Raw genomic sequence first — 17,791 nt, forward strand, 5'->3', positions numbered from 1 at the left:
CTAGGTATAATAATGGGTAAGACCACTACAGATGTGGTAATGGGTATCCATTATAGGGGCACTTGTGGTACTGTCCCTACCACCAACTCTCAGTTCAGGCAGACACAAATGACTACATTTTCTAAGTCTAGGCTTAGTTGAGGTAGAACATGCTCTATTTCAGTCCCAGTGGAGAGTTTTATAGAGAGGATCCATAGACAGGAAGTGTAGAAGGAACACAGATTCTACATAGACCGATGGGATAGCACACTGGATATAACTTACTTTATTTGGGGGAGGTGTTTTTGAGACTGGTCTCATATACCCCAGGCTAATATGGAAGTGACTGTGACTTTGAACTGATCTTTCTGCCTCCACCCACGGTGTACTTTGATCACAGGCATACACATCTGTTTCAGTGACTGTAACTTGACTCCCTACCCTATCTCTGTACTACTTAAGGGAATTTAGGAGAGGAGCTTCAGTTCTCTCAGCATTTTAAAAAAATATATAAGTGTTCTTCACCTTGAGAAGCCCTTGTTATTAAATGGCCAAAGGGTATGGATGCCCTGACTACCGGTATGAAATACCTGCTTTTCTTTTACCCTTCCTTCTACTCCTAAAACTTTCCAAGAATAAATTTCCAGAAGAGAGTCATCTCCCTTCCACCTCTTCAATGACAGTTGCTCTATAGGACTCATTACTCTCCTCAGATGAGTTGAATAGATTTACTATGATTTCCAAGCCCTCTGACATAGAAACATAACTAAATTTTATTGGAGGTGATTGGAATTTTTTGGTGAAGAAAGCCTCCAGTTGCATAGCTAGAGATGATAAGCTTACAGTTAAAATAGCTATTTGAGTGGTAAAATCAACCAAACAAAAATTACATCATATCCTGTGTATTGATAGAAAGCAAGGGGGTAAACTGGGAGAACCACTAATCTTAAAAAATAGCCTCCAGAGGGGTAAGGGAAGAAACAGCAGATTGCGAGAGTAGGCAAGGCTTTGTCAAGAGCAGAAGACAACCCTGAGATGTCTCGCCTGTGTCTGGCTTGACTTCTACAAACTTTAAATTGCCTAAGTCAATAAATAGTGGTTTTGATGCTGGGTGATGGTGGCGGCGGTGGTGGCACACACCTTTAATCCTACCACTCAGGAGGCAAAGCCAGGAGGGTCTTTGTGAGTTCAAGGCCAGCCTGGTCTATAGAGCGAGATCCAGTACAGGCACAAAAACTACACAGAGAAACCCTGTCTTGAAGAACCAAAAAAAAGAAGAAAAAAGTGGTTTTGAGATGTTGAACATCTGAAAATTAAAAAGCATAGCTTTGTGTTGAAGAACCAACATTACTGATATAAGAAGTTATGCATTAGGGGTTATTATATTTTAAGACTTTTTAAATGATAAAAATTCACAAATAATTTTTATTATAAATTTAAAACTACTGACCAACTGAAAAATCTATCATCTGCCTTTAATTCCTCAAATCTTAGCTCTCTTCTGAGAACAGCATTTCTCAAAATTTTAGTCTTTGGTGTTCAAAATTTCAGAATTTGGTTTAATTCCAGCACTTGTGAGGCAGAGGCTGGTGGATGTCTGAGTTCAAGGCCACCCTGGTCTACAGAATGAGTTCCAGGATAGCCAGGGCTACGCAGAGAAACCCAGTCTCGCAAAAAAGTAACAAACAAACAAAAACTGTTAGCTTATTAGCACTTATTCATTTAAGACTAAAAATGATATATACTACTTGTTAATATGAATTCTCTGCATCCTTATAAAAAAGAACTACACTGAATTGAAGAGAGAGTGGTCTGGGAAATAGTTATAGCTTCTTTCCAAAGCTTGATTTTTATTTGTTTGTTTGTGATTGTCACATGAATATTACATTTTTCTTTTAAAAATAGGATACTGATGAAATTCAAGTTAACTATCCTGGAATGTTTGAATTGATGGAAGATTTAAAAGGTGAGGCATTTGTAGACTCCATTTGAGAGGCATCTTGACAGTGTACTCTGTGTCAGAGGTCGGGGTAAGCACTAGGGATCCATTCCTGTAGAGAAAGCACACTGTTGTCTTAGAGCTTATGCTATAAAGTGGAGGATGTGACACTGGAAGAGTTAGATTGGAATTGTGGCTAGTGCTATGAAATTGAGGCTTGTAGCACTGTCTGCTTCTGGAATAATAGAGGAGGAATTTGTTGATGGGTACATTTGTGGTAAAATATTTCAGTGACTTCCAGTAGCAACAGTTCATATGTCAGGTCTAAGCATGCACATACATGTCTACACACACACACACAAACACACACACACACACACACACACACACACACACACACACACACACACACTTAAAAACATTACAAACCTTAGATAGTTTAATGAGTTTAGGATTGAAGGTTTAGTTGAGAATAGATCCTGGTTTGGGAGGTTAAAGGAATTTTGTCTGAGAAGATGGCATTTGAGCTATGTTCTAAAGAAATAAAATGAGTTAACCGGATGAAAAGGTGGGAGAAGTGTGTCTCGGACACAGAGCATAGCATGTTCAAAAGCTTTTTGCAAGAGAACATGGCTGGAACTGGAAAAGGGGCATTTGGCAGAGGACAGTGAGATGGAGAGTTGGATTGGTGGCAAGTGAGAATCAGATCCTGCACAGAACCTTAAAGTCCCGGGGTTCCTTACCTTTGTCTTTATGACTGAGTAACTCACAGAAGCAACTTAAGGGAGAAGTGATGTTGGCTCAGGGTTCAGGGTGTACAATCTGTCATGTCAGGGAAGACCTTATGACAGGAGAAAGAGGTGGTTGAGATACCACAGCAGGAAGCCAGAGGTGACTTGGAGCCCGCCTACAGTCCTCAAAGTTTAGCACTCCAGTTACTCACTTCCTTCAGCTAGACCCTTCCACAGTCTTCCAAAATGGTACCACCAGCTGGGGGCTGAGATTTTAAACACATAGACCTTTGGCGGTGGTGGTGGTGGTGGTGGTGTATGTGTTTGTGTGTGTGTGTGTGTGTGTGTGTGTGTGTGTGTGTGTGTGTGTGTGTGTGTGGTGTTCCATGTTTAAGCAATAACAGGCCCTTTTAACATTGTTTTCCTTTCCCTGGGTTTGATCTCCAGTACCCAAAATATATTGATAATTTGACTCCCCAAATTCTTAAAATTTGTGGTGGATTTAGTTTTATGAGACTGTGTCTCATGGTTTGGCCTCAGGCTGGCCTTGAACTCAGAGGTATGTTTCTTTGGGCATGGGCTACCCAAATTAATGCATTTTTTTCCTACATACATGTTTGCTGTCTCCTGCTCAAAATTAGGGAAGGTCCGTATCATTAGTTCAGATCCAGAGTGTCAGTTTGGCATTGAAAATGGCATCATGTAGCTGTACCAGGTTTGTCACTTAGACCTTCCAAATCTCTGTAATTGCTCTTTTTTCAAGGTTCATTCTTGTACATACCACACCTGCCAAGTGGCCAAGATGTCAGTAGAGGGCTTTTGATTTGTCTCTGCTCGTGGTCATGCCCATGTTGAGGCCAGATTCCTTAGTCTCCATCAGACAAAGGTTCTCAAGGGTTCAGTTTTCCTTTTTCACTTTTGTATCCCCAACCTGATGCAGTAGCCTTTGTGAAATAAGCATTTGTTGATTGCAGTCTTATAAATTTTGATTACCTGTATCTTTGCTGATCATCCTCTTAACCCCTGTAGTAATTTGAGTCTCCCATATCACTACAGATCTTCATGAAATAATTACTCAATTTAAAAAAAGATTGTCCTTGTCAAGCATTTTAATTGGGAGGAAGCCAAAATATTAATATTTAAATTTTTTTTAAAGATTTATTTTATATGTATGTGTGTTTTGCCTGCTTTTATGTGTTCATGCCATGTGTATGCCTGGTCCCAGAGGAGGCTAGAAGAAGATGTTGGATCCCCTGAATTTAAGCTTAAATGGATGTGGTTGCTGGGAGTCAAACCCTGGTCCTCTGCAAAAGCAACAATTATTCCAAACCACCAAGCATCTTCCCAGTACAAGATGCATAATTTTAAGAGTTAATTAGCAAAGGAAGCTTCCTGCAATAAAGTTTGCTAAGAGGTGGTGTTTTGGATTTGGGTAAGTGTATTTCAGTTATTTAGGAGGGAGATTTGACAGTTTTTGGTAGATCAGTTGTGGCCTTTGTGAAATAAGCATTTAGTGGATGCAGTCTTACAAATTTTGATTACCTGTATGCTTTTGTTGATGAGCCTCTTATCTGCTGTAGTAACTTGAGTCTCCCACAGCACTGCAGCAGAGTTGACTAGGGGATAGGGAGGCATATATATATATAAATATATAGAAGAATCTATCTATCTATCTATCTATCTATCTATCTATCTATCTATAAGGCAAGAGAATAGTCCCACTAGACATAAGTGTTTGTGAAAGTTCCCACATCACGGAGCTGTTTTCCTTGTTACAAAGGAGGTATTACTATACAGAGCTTGAGATGATGTAGAAACACTCTAAAATAGTCATTGGAGAGAAAGGTGAACTGACTAGAGAAAGTTACAGAGTTACATGAAGGATTCATTTTAAGCCAGTCAGACTTATCAGTGGTGGTTGGCAACAAACAGGGAGGTAGTTGAGTTGGTTTGGATTGAGGTTTTGCTATTTACATGACAGAAATCCAAAAGTGAAAGGTAACTCCCCAAATATAATTGAAATAGTGACCTGGAAGAAAAAGGAAATAGAGGCAGAAGTGAGCTGGGAAGTTGGGTAAAAGTTGCTGTAGCTAAGCATTCTCCAAGCAGTCAGAAAACAGTTATGGCTGAACTACTTAATCATGCTGAAAGGGCAGGATGATGAAGTCAGAAATGAGATGCTTGGTGAGTGATCTGAAGGTAAAGCAGTTATAAGTGATAACTCCTTCTGGGACATAGTTCACATAAGAGGCAGAGGCAGAGTGACAGAGCTCATTGGGCATGAGGTAGAGAGAATGGAATTTGATGGACACTAACATTGAAAACCCTTCCTCTTAGAATGGTGGTATGACCAGAGGTGCACAGGAAAATTGAGCCAGGTGCCAGACCTTGCAAAGGAGGGGACTGACTGGGGGATAACCTGCCAGCAAGCAGGAGAAGGTTATGGCTAAGTGGAACAAGCCTTTACAGGCAGAGGGTGTTTAACAGGTGGAGGAAGTAATGGCCAGGAAGACACTGAGGAACAACAGTGAATCAGATCCTACCTCCCAACTGAGATGACTGTGACTTATAAGTAGTAAACACCTTCCATTGAGAGATTTCCAACTGGTCTCCTTTGTGAACTACTTGTTCATGTGTGCGCTCTCGCTCTTTCTCTCTCTGTGTCTCTGTCTCTGTCTCTGTCTCACACACACACACACACACACACACACACACACACACACACACACTTCACTAATAGCATGGATGATTTTGAGGAGTTAAAGTTGGGGTCTGTAAAACAGAATTATGCTTACCTAAGGAAGCCTTTATCTGGTTCTGAAAGTTGTAATATGTTTTGAAATAATGAAATTTATAAAATTGTTTGCCTGTTCTTTTATTTATAGACTTAAGGTTTTTACAGACATTATTACACTTGCTTTATTCAGTAGACCGCTTGGTAACTGTGTTGCTCCTGTGTTAAGTGAGAAACATCAGGGCTAAGGAGAACAGTTGAATCTGAGTGGCAGAATTAGGTGCCAGACTCTTGTCTCCTCCCCTGTTGCTTGTTGTAGTTTCTTGTTAGTGATAAGGTTCTGCCCTATGTGCTTCCATTACTTGCCTGCTTATCACAAGACCCATTTCACATGTTTAGCACTCTTCTGAGTGTGGACTTACACTGTCATGTTATATAGGGAAATGCACATAGCCAAAAACTTACCATTGCGGTCCCTTTTCATCATGAAATAAAGGACTGGTAGGCTATAGATTTATACTCAAGGTGATAAAGATAATAAAACACAGAAACTATTTTTTGAACACTTCTCAAATACTGAAAACAATGATAGGATCATGGAGCCCTTTTATCTAAAAGCTTGAGACATGATAATGAACTTATTATTTCTCACTTTAGGCTTCAATGATAATTCTTCAAATAGACTGTTTATTTTGTACTGGTCTACAATAAATGCTGTGCTCATGATTCATTTCAAGAAAGAAAATAAGAGACAAGAAATTAGACCTATCAGTTGGAAAAGGTTACTGCCCACTGATTTAAAAATATAGTAATTACTCTGCAGGTCTCTGATGCTTCTTTCTTTCTTTCCATGTGTGGGTGGTCCCCTGCTCCACATTGGTGTGTGTTTCTAGGGATCAGAAATCCCTCAGCCTTGCATATAAAAAGCAAGTGGTCTACCCCTGAGCTACTTCTCTAGCCCCTGGTGTTTTTGAGACAATCTGGCTATGTACCTCAAGCTACCCTTGATCTTGCTTCAGATCACAGGCTGACCCCAGACTCATTGTCTGCCTGCCTCTACCTCTCAGTGCTGGGGTTTTAAGTATATCCCATTGTGTCTGGCTTAGATTTTTCTAGTACCTTGATTTACAGGTGAACATACCAAGGCATAAGTATAAGTACCTTGTCTGTAGTCATGCTAAACCTAGAACTAGTTGCTTGAATCCACATACTGTATACTAAATATAGATATATCCTTAAAACAGTGAAATTGGCCTTTTTTGTCTAGTTAAATGCCATAATTTTAATGCTATAGCTACTTGTATTTTTAAAAATTATTTTATTAGTTTTTTGAGAATTTCATACAATATATTTTGATCATATTCACTCTCCTAAAGATCCACCGACCTTCCCTTCCCACCCAGTTTTGTGTCCCTGCTCCCCCCTCCCCAGCCCCCCCAATTGAAGGTCCATTTGTGCTACTTAGATCTGTGGCCTTCTGCTGGATTGTGGTTGGCTTCTCAGTGGCTACACTCTTAGAGAAAACTGACCCTTCCTCTCCCAGCAGTTAACAATGGCTATTAGCGCCTCGGGTAGGGGTGGAACATTGTATCCAGTTCTACTCTCCATGCTGGGAGTTGATTTGGCTTGGGCTTGCCAGGTCTTGGGCATGCTGTCATTCTGGTTCAAATGTGCAGCTGTCCTGCTGTGTCCAGAAGACACTGTTTCCTTCTTCTTATCCACTACCTGTCTCTTATGTTCTTTCTGCTCCCTCTTCAGTGATCCCTGAGCCTTTGGTGGAAAGGGTTTGGTATATGTATTCCATTTAGAACTGAATATCTACAGTGTCTAATTCTCTGCACCATGGCCAGTTGTGGGTCTCTGTGTTACTATCTACTATAAACAGAAGCTTCTCTGATGAGGGTGAAGAGATGCCTTAATCTGAAAGGGAGGTCTGGAAGAGGTACAAGAAGGCAAGTGTGGAATACATGGTGTCTTAGTTACAGTTCTACTGCTGAGAAGAGACACCATGACCAAGGCAACTGTTATAAACGAAAGTTTTTAACTAGGGGTTTGGTTATGGTTTCAGAAGTTTAGTTCATTATCATCATGGCAGGGAGTTTGGTGGTAGGCATGCAGGCATGGAGCTGAGAGCTCACATCCTATCTACTGGTAGGCAAGCAAGGAGAGACATTGGGCTTGGCATGGGCTTTTGAAACCTCAAAGCCCACCCTAGGTAACACACCTCCTCCAACAGAGCCACACCTATTCCAGCAAGGCCATACCTCTTAATCCTTCCCTAACAGTTCCACTAACTGGGAATCAAGCATTCAGATACTGCTACGGCAGGCATTCTCATTCAAGGGCTATTTTCTTCAAACCACTGTACATGGTCTTCCTACCACCAGGCAGGCCACTGTATTTTTAACCACCGTCTAGACTAAGTTTTAAAACCTTTCTGGCTCCCCAGAAGGTTGCCTCAGGCCCTTTCCCAATTGGTAATGCCTGTCCCCTAGGGTTTTAAATAGGTCTTACATTTTGAGGAACTGTACCTAATGCTTACCCTTGAGAGAGATATCTGTACTGTGAGGCCTTTTACAAAAGTCACATATCTTTGATTTTTTTTTATCTGTAGGTAGATTAAGAATTATATAAAGATAATGTGTAAAAATGCCATTTGAGAAAGTGGACAAAAATACTAACTGCTGGATTTTATATTTATTCATTTACTGTTTATTGAGCATTTGCTGTGTGCCAGCTTCTCAGCCAGTGGTAGAGATACATAGTTTCTGATCTCAAGTTGCTAATATTCTAGATGAAAGAACTCCCAAGATAGACAGACAAACCTTCAGCTGTAAAATAAGAGAAACACGAAGGATTTGGCCTTAAATCTGCTTAGGATGTCAGGGAGTCATCTGTAGAAAAAGCTGAACCTAAGCTAAAGTGAGTTGCCCAGGAGTATGCAGTGTAGGAGGATTTGGAGGGTAGCACAGGGCACGGTGTGTATAAAATCATGGGGTGGAGAGGTTGTTATGTCTATCCTAATCTTACATTGGGAGACCTACTGTAGTAATAGTGCTTACGTGTATAGAAGAGGCAGATGAAGGGGAATGACAGAAGACCAGAAGCTTCTAGATGTTTTTCAGATGAGCCTTACAGTTTGTTTAGAGAATTTTCACAGAGATGAGTCAGATTTGAGTATAGTAGAAGAGCACTCTTTGCATGCTTATAAGGCGTGGTTTATAGTAATATTGGCACTAGCCTGTCAGTCTGTCCTGATACATGAGGAAATTAGGGCACAGACAGGTAAGAGCGTGCCCAAATTGTATTTAGTAGAGGCAGACAGCTTAAGTCATTCATAGTCTAAAGTCTCAGCTACTTACCCGGTGGGAAAGTCCAAGGGGAATGGGACTTGGAGGGGCTTGGGTGCTTGTGTCCACTGGAAGGTGCTACTCCCCAGTTGGCTTTTGTATTCTACATCTGTGTTGTGTTTGTTTCCCAAATAGTTGAGGGATGTCTCATTTTAGCTGCCATTATTATTAATTCACAGAAAAAAGTCCAGAATATTGACCTAATTTTACAAACAAGTTGCATTATCAGCTGATGAATACATGAGAAATTTTCAAGGCTTTCACAGTGGTTTTAAGGTAAGTTCAATTTTTTTAAAGGCAATATTCATCATTGTTCCAATAATAACATATTAAAATTTGTTTTTAATAAGCAATTGAACTTAACCTTAAAAACACTGTGAGAAGTCTCAGCCTTCTGGCCAAGATCAAATATGAGAACACTGAGACTCTTAAGCAGTTCCCTGCCAGCTAGTCTTATCCCAAGCTCAGGTTGAGCCTGCCGTCTTTGCTAGGTGGTTGTCAGTAAAGCTTCCCCACAGTGCGCTCTACGATATTCCACTTTAAAGATGAAAAACCGGGTATAATAAAGGCTGAATCCTAGTTTCTAAAGTTGCAATCCCCAGTCCAGCTTCTCTTGAGTACTTCACAAGGAAAGGGGTGTTGAGTAAGGCAGTGCCCATACCTGAGGAAGAGTGGGATTGTGTTGATACTGTACAGTGCTCTTGACTTGTCTATAACTGAGCTGGGCCACACCCACAGGGGTGGAATGTGCCTAATGACCTTATTTAGAATATGAAAGTGATGAATTGTTTGGAAAGCATTTTAGAATGTCTAGTAGCGCATTCTGTGTTGTGTATGCATTTACTGCATGTGATGTGTAAGGAGGGCAGGCCAGTGGAAAGTTGAGCAGAAACTAAAGTACTGTGTGATGATGATGATGATGTACATCATCGGTAATATTGTTGCAGTGTGAACCCTAGTTTACATTTGGTCACTGTGGGATTGATATTCACTAAGTGGGAGAATGCTTTTAAGATGGATTTTAGTGGGTCTAAAATATTTTTTTAAGATTTATTTTGTGTGGATACCCATAGAGGCCAGAAGAGGACAGTGGATCCCAAAACTGGAATTACTGGAAGTTATGAGTTTCTGATGTAGATACTGGGAATTGAACTCAGGTCCTCTGGAAGAGCAGTATGTGCTCTTAACCACTGAGCCATCTCTCTGGCCCTCAGTGTTTTACTTTGGTTGCAGGTTGTTTGTGTACTTGAAAAAGGGTCTCATATAGCTGAGGATGACCCTGAGATCACAATCCACCTGCCTCTGTTTCCTCAGTTCTGGGATTGTAATGTGTATTTACAAAATTATCATTTATACCCAGCCACAATTTTTTATTAACTTACTAGTTTGTAGCTATTAATTTTTATGAATTGGGACCATTAAACTCACAAAATACAGGACATTGGGTTTATTAGAATCAGTGTCTCCTCAAAAGCCAGAAGAGGGTGTAAGATCTGTGGAGCTGGAATTATAAGCTGCTGTGTGCTGCCTGATGTGTTTTGGGAACCAAACTCGGGTCCTCAGCAAAAGCAATGTGTGTACTTAACTGAACCATCTCTCCAGCCTCCTTGTTGACTGCTTTTAAAAAATCCATTGAAATAAAATTTGAAATGTTATTTATTATTAAAATTTTATTTAAATAAAATTTAAAATAGGTTACTATTTTTAGACCATTGAAGAAAATGAATGAATCTTTTCTTGATTAGTGAAGTAAGTAGTAGACACTTGGTCTTTTTTTTTTTTTTTTCTTCCTGAAATAGGGTTTCTGAAGCCCTGGTTGTCTTGGAATTAGCTCTGTAGAGCAGACTGGCCTTGAACTCACAGAGATCCACCTGCCTCTGCCTCCCAAGTGCTGGGATTAAGGGCATGCACCACCATATCACTGCCCAGCATGTAGTAAATTTTAATATTAAGAATAATTATAATATTTTAAAATTCCTTTATTTTGTAGAGTGATCTTAAACATGGTCTTTCCAAATAACTTTAAATTTAAATATATCCATAAAGAAAGATGCATAACATTAATTTGATCTCACATTAATTTATCTTTTATCTTTATTTTTTGCGGTACTGGGAATTGAACCCAGGCCTCTGTGTGTGTGTGATATGCTTGTGTGTGCATATGAGTGTGTGTGTAGCCTCCAGATGTGTGCACATGTGGTTGCCAGAGGTCGTTGTCAGCATCTTCTGTTGCTCTCTTTTCTTCTCTCTCACTGAACCTAGAGCTCACTAGTGTGCTAGACTGGCTGCTCCAAGGGTTACCACCACACCTGGCTGCTGCTTCTTTTATTTTATTTTATTTCTTTTCCCTAGGATTTCTTTTTTTTTTTTTGCTGGAGCTGAGGACTGAACCCAGGGCCTTGTGCTTGCTAGGCAAGTGCTCTACCACTGAGCCAAATCCCCAACCCTCTGAGCTAAATCCCCAACCCCTCTTTTATTTTTTTGAAGACTAGGTTTTTCTGTGTAGCCCTGGCTGTCTTGGAACTCACTCTGTAGACTAGGCTTGCTTCAAACTCACAGAGATCCTCCTGCCTCTGCCTCCCGAGTACCAGGTAAACTTGGCTTTTTATGTGGGTACTGGAGATTATGGTTATATGGCAAGCACTGTATCCATTAATTCATATCCCCAGCCTCTTGAACACGTGTTAGGCAAGCACTGTACCACCTAGCTATCTCTCTAGCTCTACAATAATAATTGTCAATAAATAGCCTCTGACCATCAACTTAGAGAAACAGTTTGAAATTTTAAAATAAGGAAAGAGGTCTGAAGATTAGTTTTAAAATGCTAAGAAAAGTGTCTCTGACTTTGCACAGCCTTGGTGCAGGGAGGAGGGAGGGGCTTGGACCTGCCTCAGCTGAATGTACCAGGCGCTACTGACTACTCATGGGAGACCTAGCCTTGGAGGAGGTGGGAATGAGGGATGAGTTGGGGGGGAATGCTGGGGGGTGGGAGGAGGGAGGACAGGGGAATCTGAGGTTGACATGTAAAATGAATAGAAAATCTCTTAATAAAATTTTTTTTTTTAAAAAAAGAAGTGTCTCTTTGGAGAACGCACATAATTTTTAAATCTAGTGTTAGTAAAATATCACAAAATTTGAAGACATGGCTTTGGTCATATCTAATGAGTTGTACAGCCAGCCCTCTTCCAAGTTTCCCTCTTGTGCTGCTTACAAGGAGGGAGGCACTGTCACAGTGTCACAGCTAGGAGGGATAAGGTGTGGTTTTCTTTGAAAGGCACTTGTCAATGCTTGTGACCTATCTAGAGTCTAGTGGCATTTGCTGAGCTGTCTTACTACATACAGACTGTGGCTGTTGTGGGAAGAAGCATCCTGGGGCTTCCCTCCTGAGAATTTCTTATCTGACTTAATAATGAAGAGGCTTCAAGCAGATTTGCTCCAGTCAGTAAGCAGCCTCGCTATAATCTAAAGGTGGATGAGACTGAGGCTGGTACGCTGTTGGATAAGATAAGAGTGTCATGTCTTTATTCTGAGCTGCCAGGGTATTTGCAGTATTTTCTCAAACTGTAGTCTATTTTTAGGTATGGGTGAGAGCAACTGTTCTTGGAACAGAAAAGCTCTGCTGCACCGAGACACGATGCTAGCAGCTGCAGCGGTTTACAGAGGTGAGCCACCCACTCTGTCTACCTGCACTCACGGAGGGGTTTGTGCTGAGCGGTGTTTGCTCCGCAGTGCTAGTTCCTTCTCGTAAGGTACTGTCAGACTTCATGTTTTCCCTCTCCAAACACAGAGCCTGTATCTCTGTATCTGTTTGCACACAGCTCTTGTTTCACCATGTTGCTTGTCTGTGTTAAGACTTCCTGGGTGAGGCACTCATTCTCAGTCCTGTGGCTATTCTAGGACCCATTTCTCTTGAATTAGGTGATTGTTATTGAGCAGGTACTTCTTCTCACCTGATTCTTTCCAGAATTTAACCATGTGTGTCTTTTTAGAAATGTACGGAAATGAAGATGGTTCCATACCTGCCACATACCAGATCTACCACATGATAGGATGGAAATACCATGACTCTCAGGTAGCCTTATTAAGGCATCACTTTTCTTAGAGGGTTTGTGTTTCTGTTTGTTTTCCATTGCTGATTAACTTAGGGTATGTTTTATTATGCATAACATGTTTGGGGTTGTGCTGGGCAGAGCTTATCTATATCTAATATCTTTATCATTTTTATTGTTTTCAGGCAAGGCCAGCTGAAAGAGGTTCTGCAACTGTGTCATTTGGAGAGCTAGCAAAACTAAATGATGTCATGTCACAAGGAAAAAAACAATAAATATTATTTTATTCAATTGTAATGAATTCCAGAATTTTCATCAGAAATGAGTAACTTTCACATCTAAATTATTACATTTTGAAGCAAGAAGCAACATATTGAGCTATTTGCTAGCAGTCTAATACTAATCCAGGTTGAGAACTGTTCCAGGTTCTCATTGGTTCTGTTTATGTAAGGATACTGTTACCTATCGATTTGGGCATCTTTGCAGATTCAGCCTGAAAACAAAGGAAATGTTTTCCTTGCAGGTGGGAGGAAGAACCTAGAAATACGTGTGCATGTGTAAATACATGATTTGGTAGGAAAGCATTGCTCACACTAGCATTCTGTACCCTTCTGCCTTCTGGTCCTTTGTTATCTCTGTGGGGGGATCAGCTCTGAAGGGGAGAGGAGGGACAGATTGCTAGGTTCTGCGGAGTTCTTATGCAGACAGTGAAAACACGTTTCCTAGCGACTGCTGTAGGCACCGAAGCCAAAATGATTTCTTACACTTTTCTTGTTTGTCTGTTTTTGGAGACAGGTCTCGCTATGTAGGCTTAGCTGGCCTGGAACTCACTGTGTAGACCAGGCTGGACTCAAACGCAGAGCTCCATCTGCCTTTAGTGCTCAGATTCCGGCATGCTCTACCACACCTAGCTAGTTGTTACACTTTTGACTTATCTAGATGACCCAAGGAGTCTGTACATTCTCCAAAGCTACTGTGCTGTTGTGGATTTTAGGAGAGCATCTCTTTACCAGGTCCACCTCCTCTCCCTGGGTGTGTTACTTTTGTTGTTGTTAGTTTTGATTTTGTTTTTAAGATTTTTAGAGTTTTGTTTTATGTATATGCATGTTTGCACCATGTGCATGCTGGGTACCTACAGAGACCAAAAGAGGGCATTGGATCCCCTGGAACAATGTCAAGGGTGATTAACAACCATGTGGGTGTTGGGAACCAAACCTGGATCCTCTGCAAGAGCAGCCAGTGCTCTAACCATTGGGCCATCTTCCCAGCTCCTCCTCCCTCATTTTAAAAGCAACCTTCTTCTTTTTTTTTTTTAAACTTCTAGGGTCTAAGTAGGATCACTATGAGTTTCTACACTATTTTATCTTAAGAGAAGAAACATTTTAAAGAATTGCAGAGGCCAAATCTCATGTAAAAATCCTGGTATAATGCTTAAACAAGCCATTTACAGTCAGGCTTTCCTTTGTTAATTTTAGACCTGTTGCAGTATTATCCTAATCCAAGTTTACTGCCTTGTCATTTCAGGGTCAGAAAATGTGGAAGCAGTGAAATGTGCCACAGGGCTTCTTATTGGAACATTTGGTCACTGCTCCTGTTTGGGGAGTGTGGAATCTTAGGAGATGGGGCCTGGCTAGAGGAAGTGGCCACTAGGGGGCCACTTGTGTCTGTGCACGCATGCATGCTTGAGCAGCCACATGAGTGCTGAGAACAGAACCTAGGTCTTCTACAACGTAGCAAATACTCTTAATGCTGAGCCAGCTTTCCAGCCTGAAGTAAATATTTAAAATTCTTTATTATTTACACTTATTTATTTTTTTGTGTTAGATTGGGCACACCTGTTGTAGTCAGAAGACAGCATGCAGGAGTTGGTTCTCTCCTTTAAACATACAGGTTCCTGTGATCAATCTGAGGTGCTCAGGCTTGGTGGCAAGCACTTTTACCTGCTGCCATCTCACTGGCTTTGAATTAAACATTTTTATTTTTTTTCAGTCCCCTTTCATAACATTTTCATCCACTAGGTGGAAACAACAATAAAAGAATTATTATATATGTGTATTGTGTACATGTTTATATATGTGTATATGTATATATTGTATATATGTATATGTATTGTATATATGTATTGCAAACATGTTACCTGATTATGTAGTTCTTAGGTAAGGATGGAATACTAAATATTATTTTACCTTGGATTGTCTAGGAAAGAAAAAAATGTGAGTACACATCTGGGGGTGGGCTAGATACTTGGTGTGGGAGAGAAAAAAGGAAGGAGAAGAAAATGGTGTAGTGGGCCCTGGTGCATCACAAGTGAAAAGCTAATGCTCTTGCTAGCTGCTGGTTCTACGTTTCTGTCCATGTTCTTTAATACATTCCTCATGAAGACAGGGAGCTTCAGTTTCCTTCTTGTACCCAAAATCTGAGGCATCAAACGAGTATAGACAGAAGGGAATATAAAAAGGCATTGTTCTTTCTTGTTCCTCTCCCCAGTCACTCACTTTGAGGCAAGCCAGATGTTGAATTTTGAGGCTACCCAGGCAGCTCCATGGAGAAGATTCAGGGGTCAGAAGCAGAGAGTGTTAGGGAACGACCCTGGCAGCAGGTCCTCCAGTGCTAGGGACATCTTAGATGACTGCAGCCTTCGCCCAACACTGACTACAGCCTCATGAGACTTTGAGTTAAATTACCCAGCAAAGCCACAGAAGCAGATCATAAGTGTTTGTCATTTAAGTTTATTTTTACAAAGCAGTAACTAATATACTCTGGGAAAAGTTAGGTACCTAGGTTATGTTGAGTTTTAACTTTACATGTAAAACATCCTTTTTATTAAAATTAGGTAAAGGTCATTGCATTTATTGCATTTATTCTCAGAGATCACAAGACCCAAGATAATTTTGCCTGGAGATTTGATTCCTCGGTATCTCAAAAAACAAGCCTCCCAGAGTACATTTACTGAGATTCAAATTTCATTTCCTATGAGTTTTAGGAACAATTTTCTAGAAGTGTGATTGGGGCTGCTTCTGAAGAAAACCAATTTGTGAAAATTGACCTTGAAAATTCAGTGACCTACACATATATTCATGGATTCCTTAGTTGATTCTCTTTTGATTGTTGAGTTACTGACAGCTTGTTATCAAGATGACTAGATGATATCCCACACTTATTATCAGGCTCTTAAAGGAACAGAGTGTATAGAAATATGAGCTTTTTAAATATATATATAAAGATGAAACAAGGACTATGAGCTTTTTAAAACCCAGATTTGATCATGCTCTGTAAGTCTGCTCCAACTTTCCTTTAAGATTTATTTTTGTAGAGAGTATATGTGTGTAAATATATGCACAAGAGTGCAGATATCTACAGAGTCCAGAAAAGGGCATTGGATTCTCTGGAGCTGGAATTACAGGTGGGTATAACCCTCCCTACACAGGTGCTGGAGACAGGTCATTTCACTAGTCCCTTAAGTACTTTTTCAAAGTAGCAAGTTTAAACCAGCCTGTTTCTAGTCTGTTGTGTGGGGATTATGTTTTCAGGATGCCCCTTATTAGTCTGTCAGAAGCAGCTTGGCAGAGAGTCAATTGCAGTTACCAAGTCTACCTGTGAATGGGAGAATGGGAAGAGGGGGATTCTCAGAACATGGCAGCCTTTGTAACCAAAGCCTAGAAATACAAGAAAGCAGCCTGGGAGTCAGGTGGCCTGGGATTAGACCTGCTTCTGGCAATTCTGTCCCTGGCCTCAGGATTCTCATATACAAGACTACATGTTTGGTTCTCGGTCTCAGGAGAGGCTCCAGGCATACCTTGCAACTGTCTAAGTGTCAAGTGAACTACTGTAGAGACAGAAAAACATTTCACCCTGGAGAAGGCACCAACAATGGACCAAAGTAATAATTCTACCCCAAACTCCAGCTTGGTGAGCCAGTGAGTTTATTGGGCTTACTTAAAGGATGGTGGGTGACCCAAAGCAGCCACACTACCAGAAAATCGGAGCATAGAAGATGACATCCACACTATATATACTCTATAACCTAAGCCTAACCAGGAGAACATAGCTCCCGGGTGTAGCAAAGAGTGACTAGAATCCCAGATGAAGGTGGCTTTTGAGTAGTCTCAGCAGCTCTGATGAAGATAGTAATGGCTGTTGAGCTCACAGGATGGCTTTCCACAACATTGATTTTTTTCCAAACATCTCCATATGCTTCCCTGTTGTTGAGAATCGTGGCCTAAGCAAACCCATTACAGAGGTAAGGAAGTAGTCATGCACCATTGGACAGGCTGAAATGAGCCGAACATCCAGACTGACCCCAGGACCTGGAACCCAAGATAGACTAACAGGGAGGCCTTCCTACCCTTACAGTTTCTTGGCTCCCTGGTTACTGGACATTTCTGTTGGTGATGTACCGTGTAATGGGTTGCATTCTGGTATTTTCACAGATACATATCACTGACTTGGTTCACACTATCCTCCTACATCATGCTGATCTTCCTCTAACTTGGATCATCCTTTTCCCTTTAAAGTTTAGTTTGATTTTTATCTATAACAAGCTTTGGGAAAGAAGTAAAGAAATACATTGTGATTTACCTTAATCCTTCCACTTTGTCTTGTCTCCTCTTCCTCCCTCTCCTCTTTTCCTTCTTAGACTTTGTTTTTTGGAAAGGTTGGTGGTGTCCTGGGTTTCCCAGTCTGGCCTCAGACTTGGAACTTGCTGTGTATTTGAGAATGACCTTCAACCTCTGATCCTCCTGCCTCAACTTCCCAAGTGCTAGGATTACAGATATGATCTACTGTGTGCAGTTGTATGTGGTTCTGTGGATTAGACCCAGGGCTTTGCATGATGGACAAACATGCTAACAACTGACCTATGTCTCCAGACACAAATTGTATTTTTTAAAAAAATTTTCTGAGCTATAAAGGAGAGTTTTACAAAGATGACTAGACTGCTACACAACTCCAGGGAGGCTACCTAGAAAACAGGACCCTAGGAAAGACACAGGGATCGCCCAATGACAGAG

The 17,791-nt window shown here is 40.8% G+C and overlaps 1 protein-coding gene across 8 annotated transcripts in view; it reads left to right on the forward strand.

Annotated features, from left to right (window-relative positions):
* The window catches only part of Ndufaf5 (NADH:ubiquinone oxidoreductase complex assembly factor 5), a 28,109-nt gene extending 15,030 nt beyond the window's left edge, over positions 1–13,079 (forward strand). For 5 of the 8 annotated variants that reach the window (XM_036185443.1, XM_036185448.1, XM_036185445.1 and 2 more), the window contains 4 exons: positions 1,885–1,945; positions 12,312–12,395; positions 12,723–12,805; positions 12,968–13,079. In XM_036185443.1, coding sequence (XP_036041336.1) covers positions 1,885–1,945; positions 12,312–12,395; positions 12,723–12,805; positions 12,968–13,057 — 318 coding nt within the window. In that variant the 3' untranslated portion in view covers positions 13,058–13,079. Of the gene's footprint in view, positions 1–1,884; positions 1,946–8,912; positions 9,010–10,995; positions 11,054–12,311; positions 12,396–12,722; positions 12,806–12,967 lie in introns of those variants that run through there. The other 3 variants (XR_004944777.1, XR_004944778.1, XM_036185444.1) reach the window with 3 other exon arrangements.
* Positions 13,080–17,791: the final 4,712 nt, after the last annotated feature.

This window comes from Onychomys torridus, chromosome 4, assembly GCF_903995425.1.
Source record: "Onychomys torridus chromosome 4, mOncTor1.1, whole genome shotgun sequence".
NCBI lineage: Eukaryota > Metazoa > Chordata > Mammalia > Rodentia > Cricetidae > Onychomys > Onychomys torridus.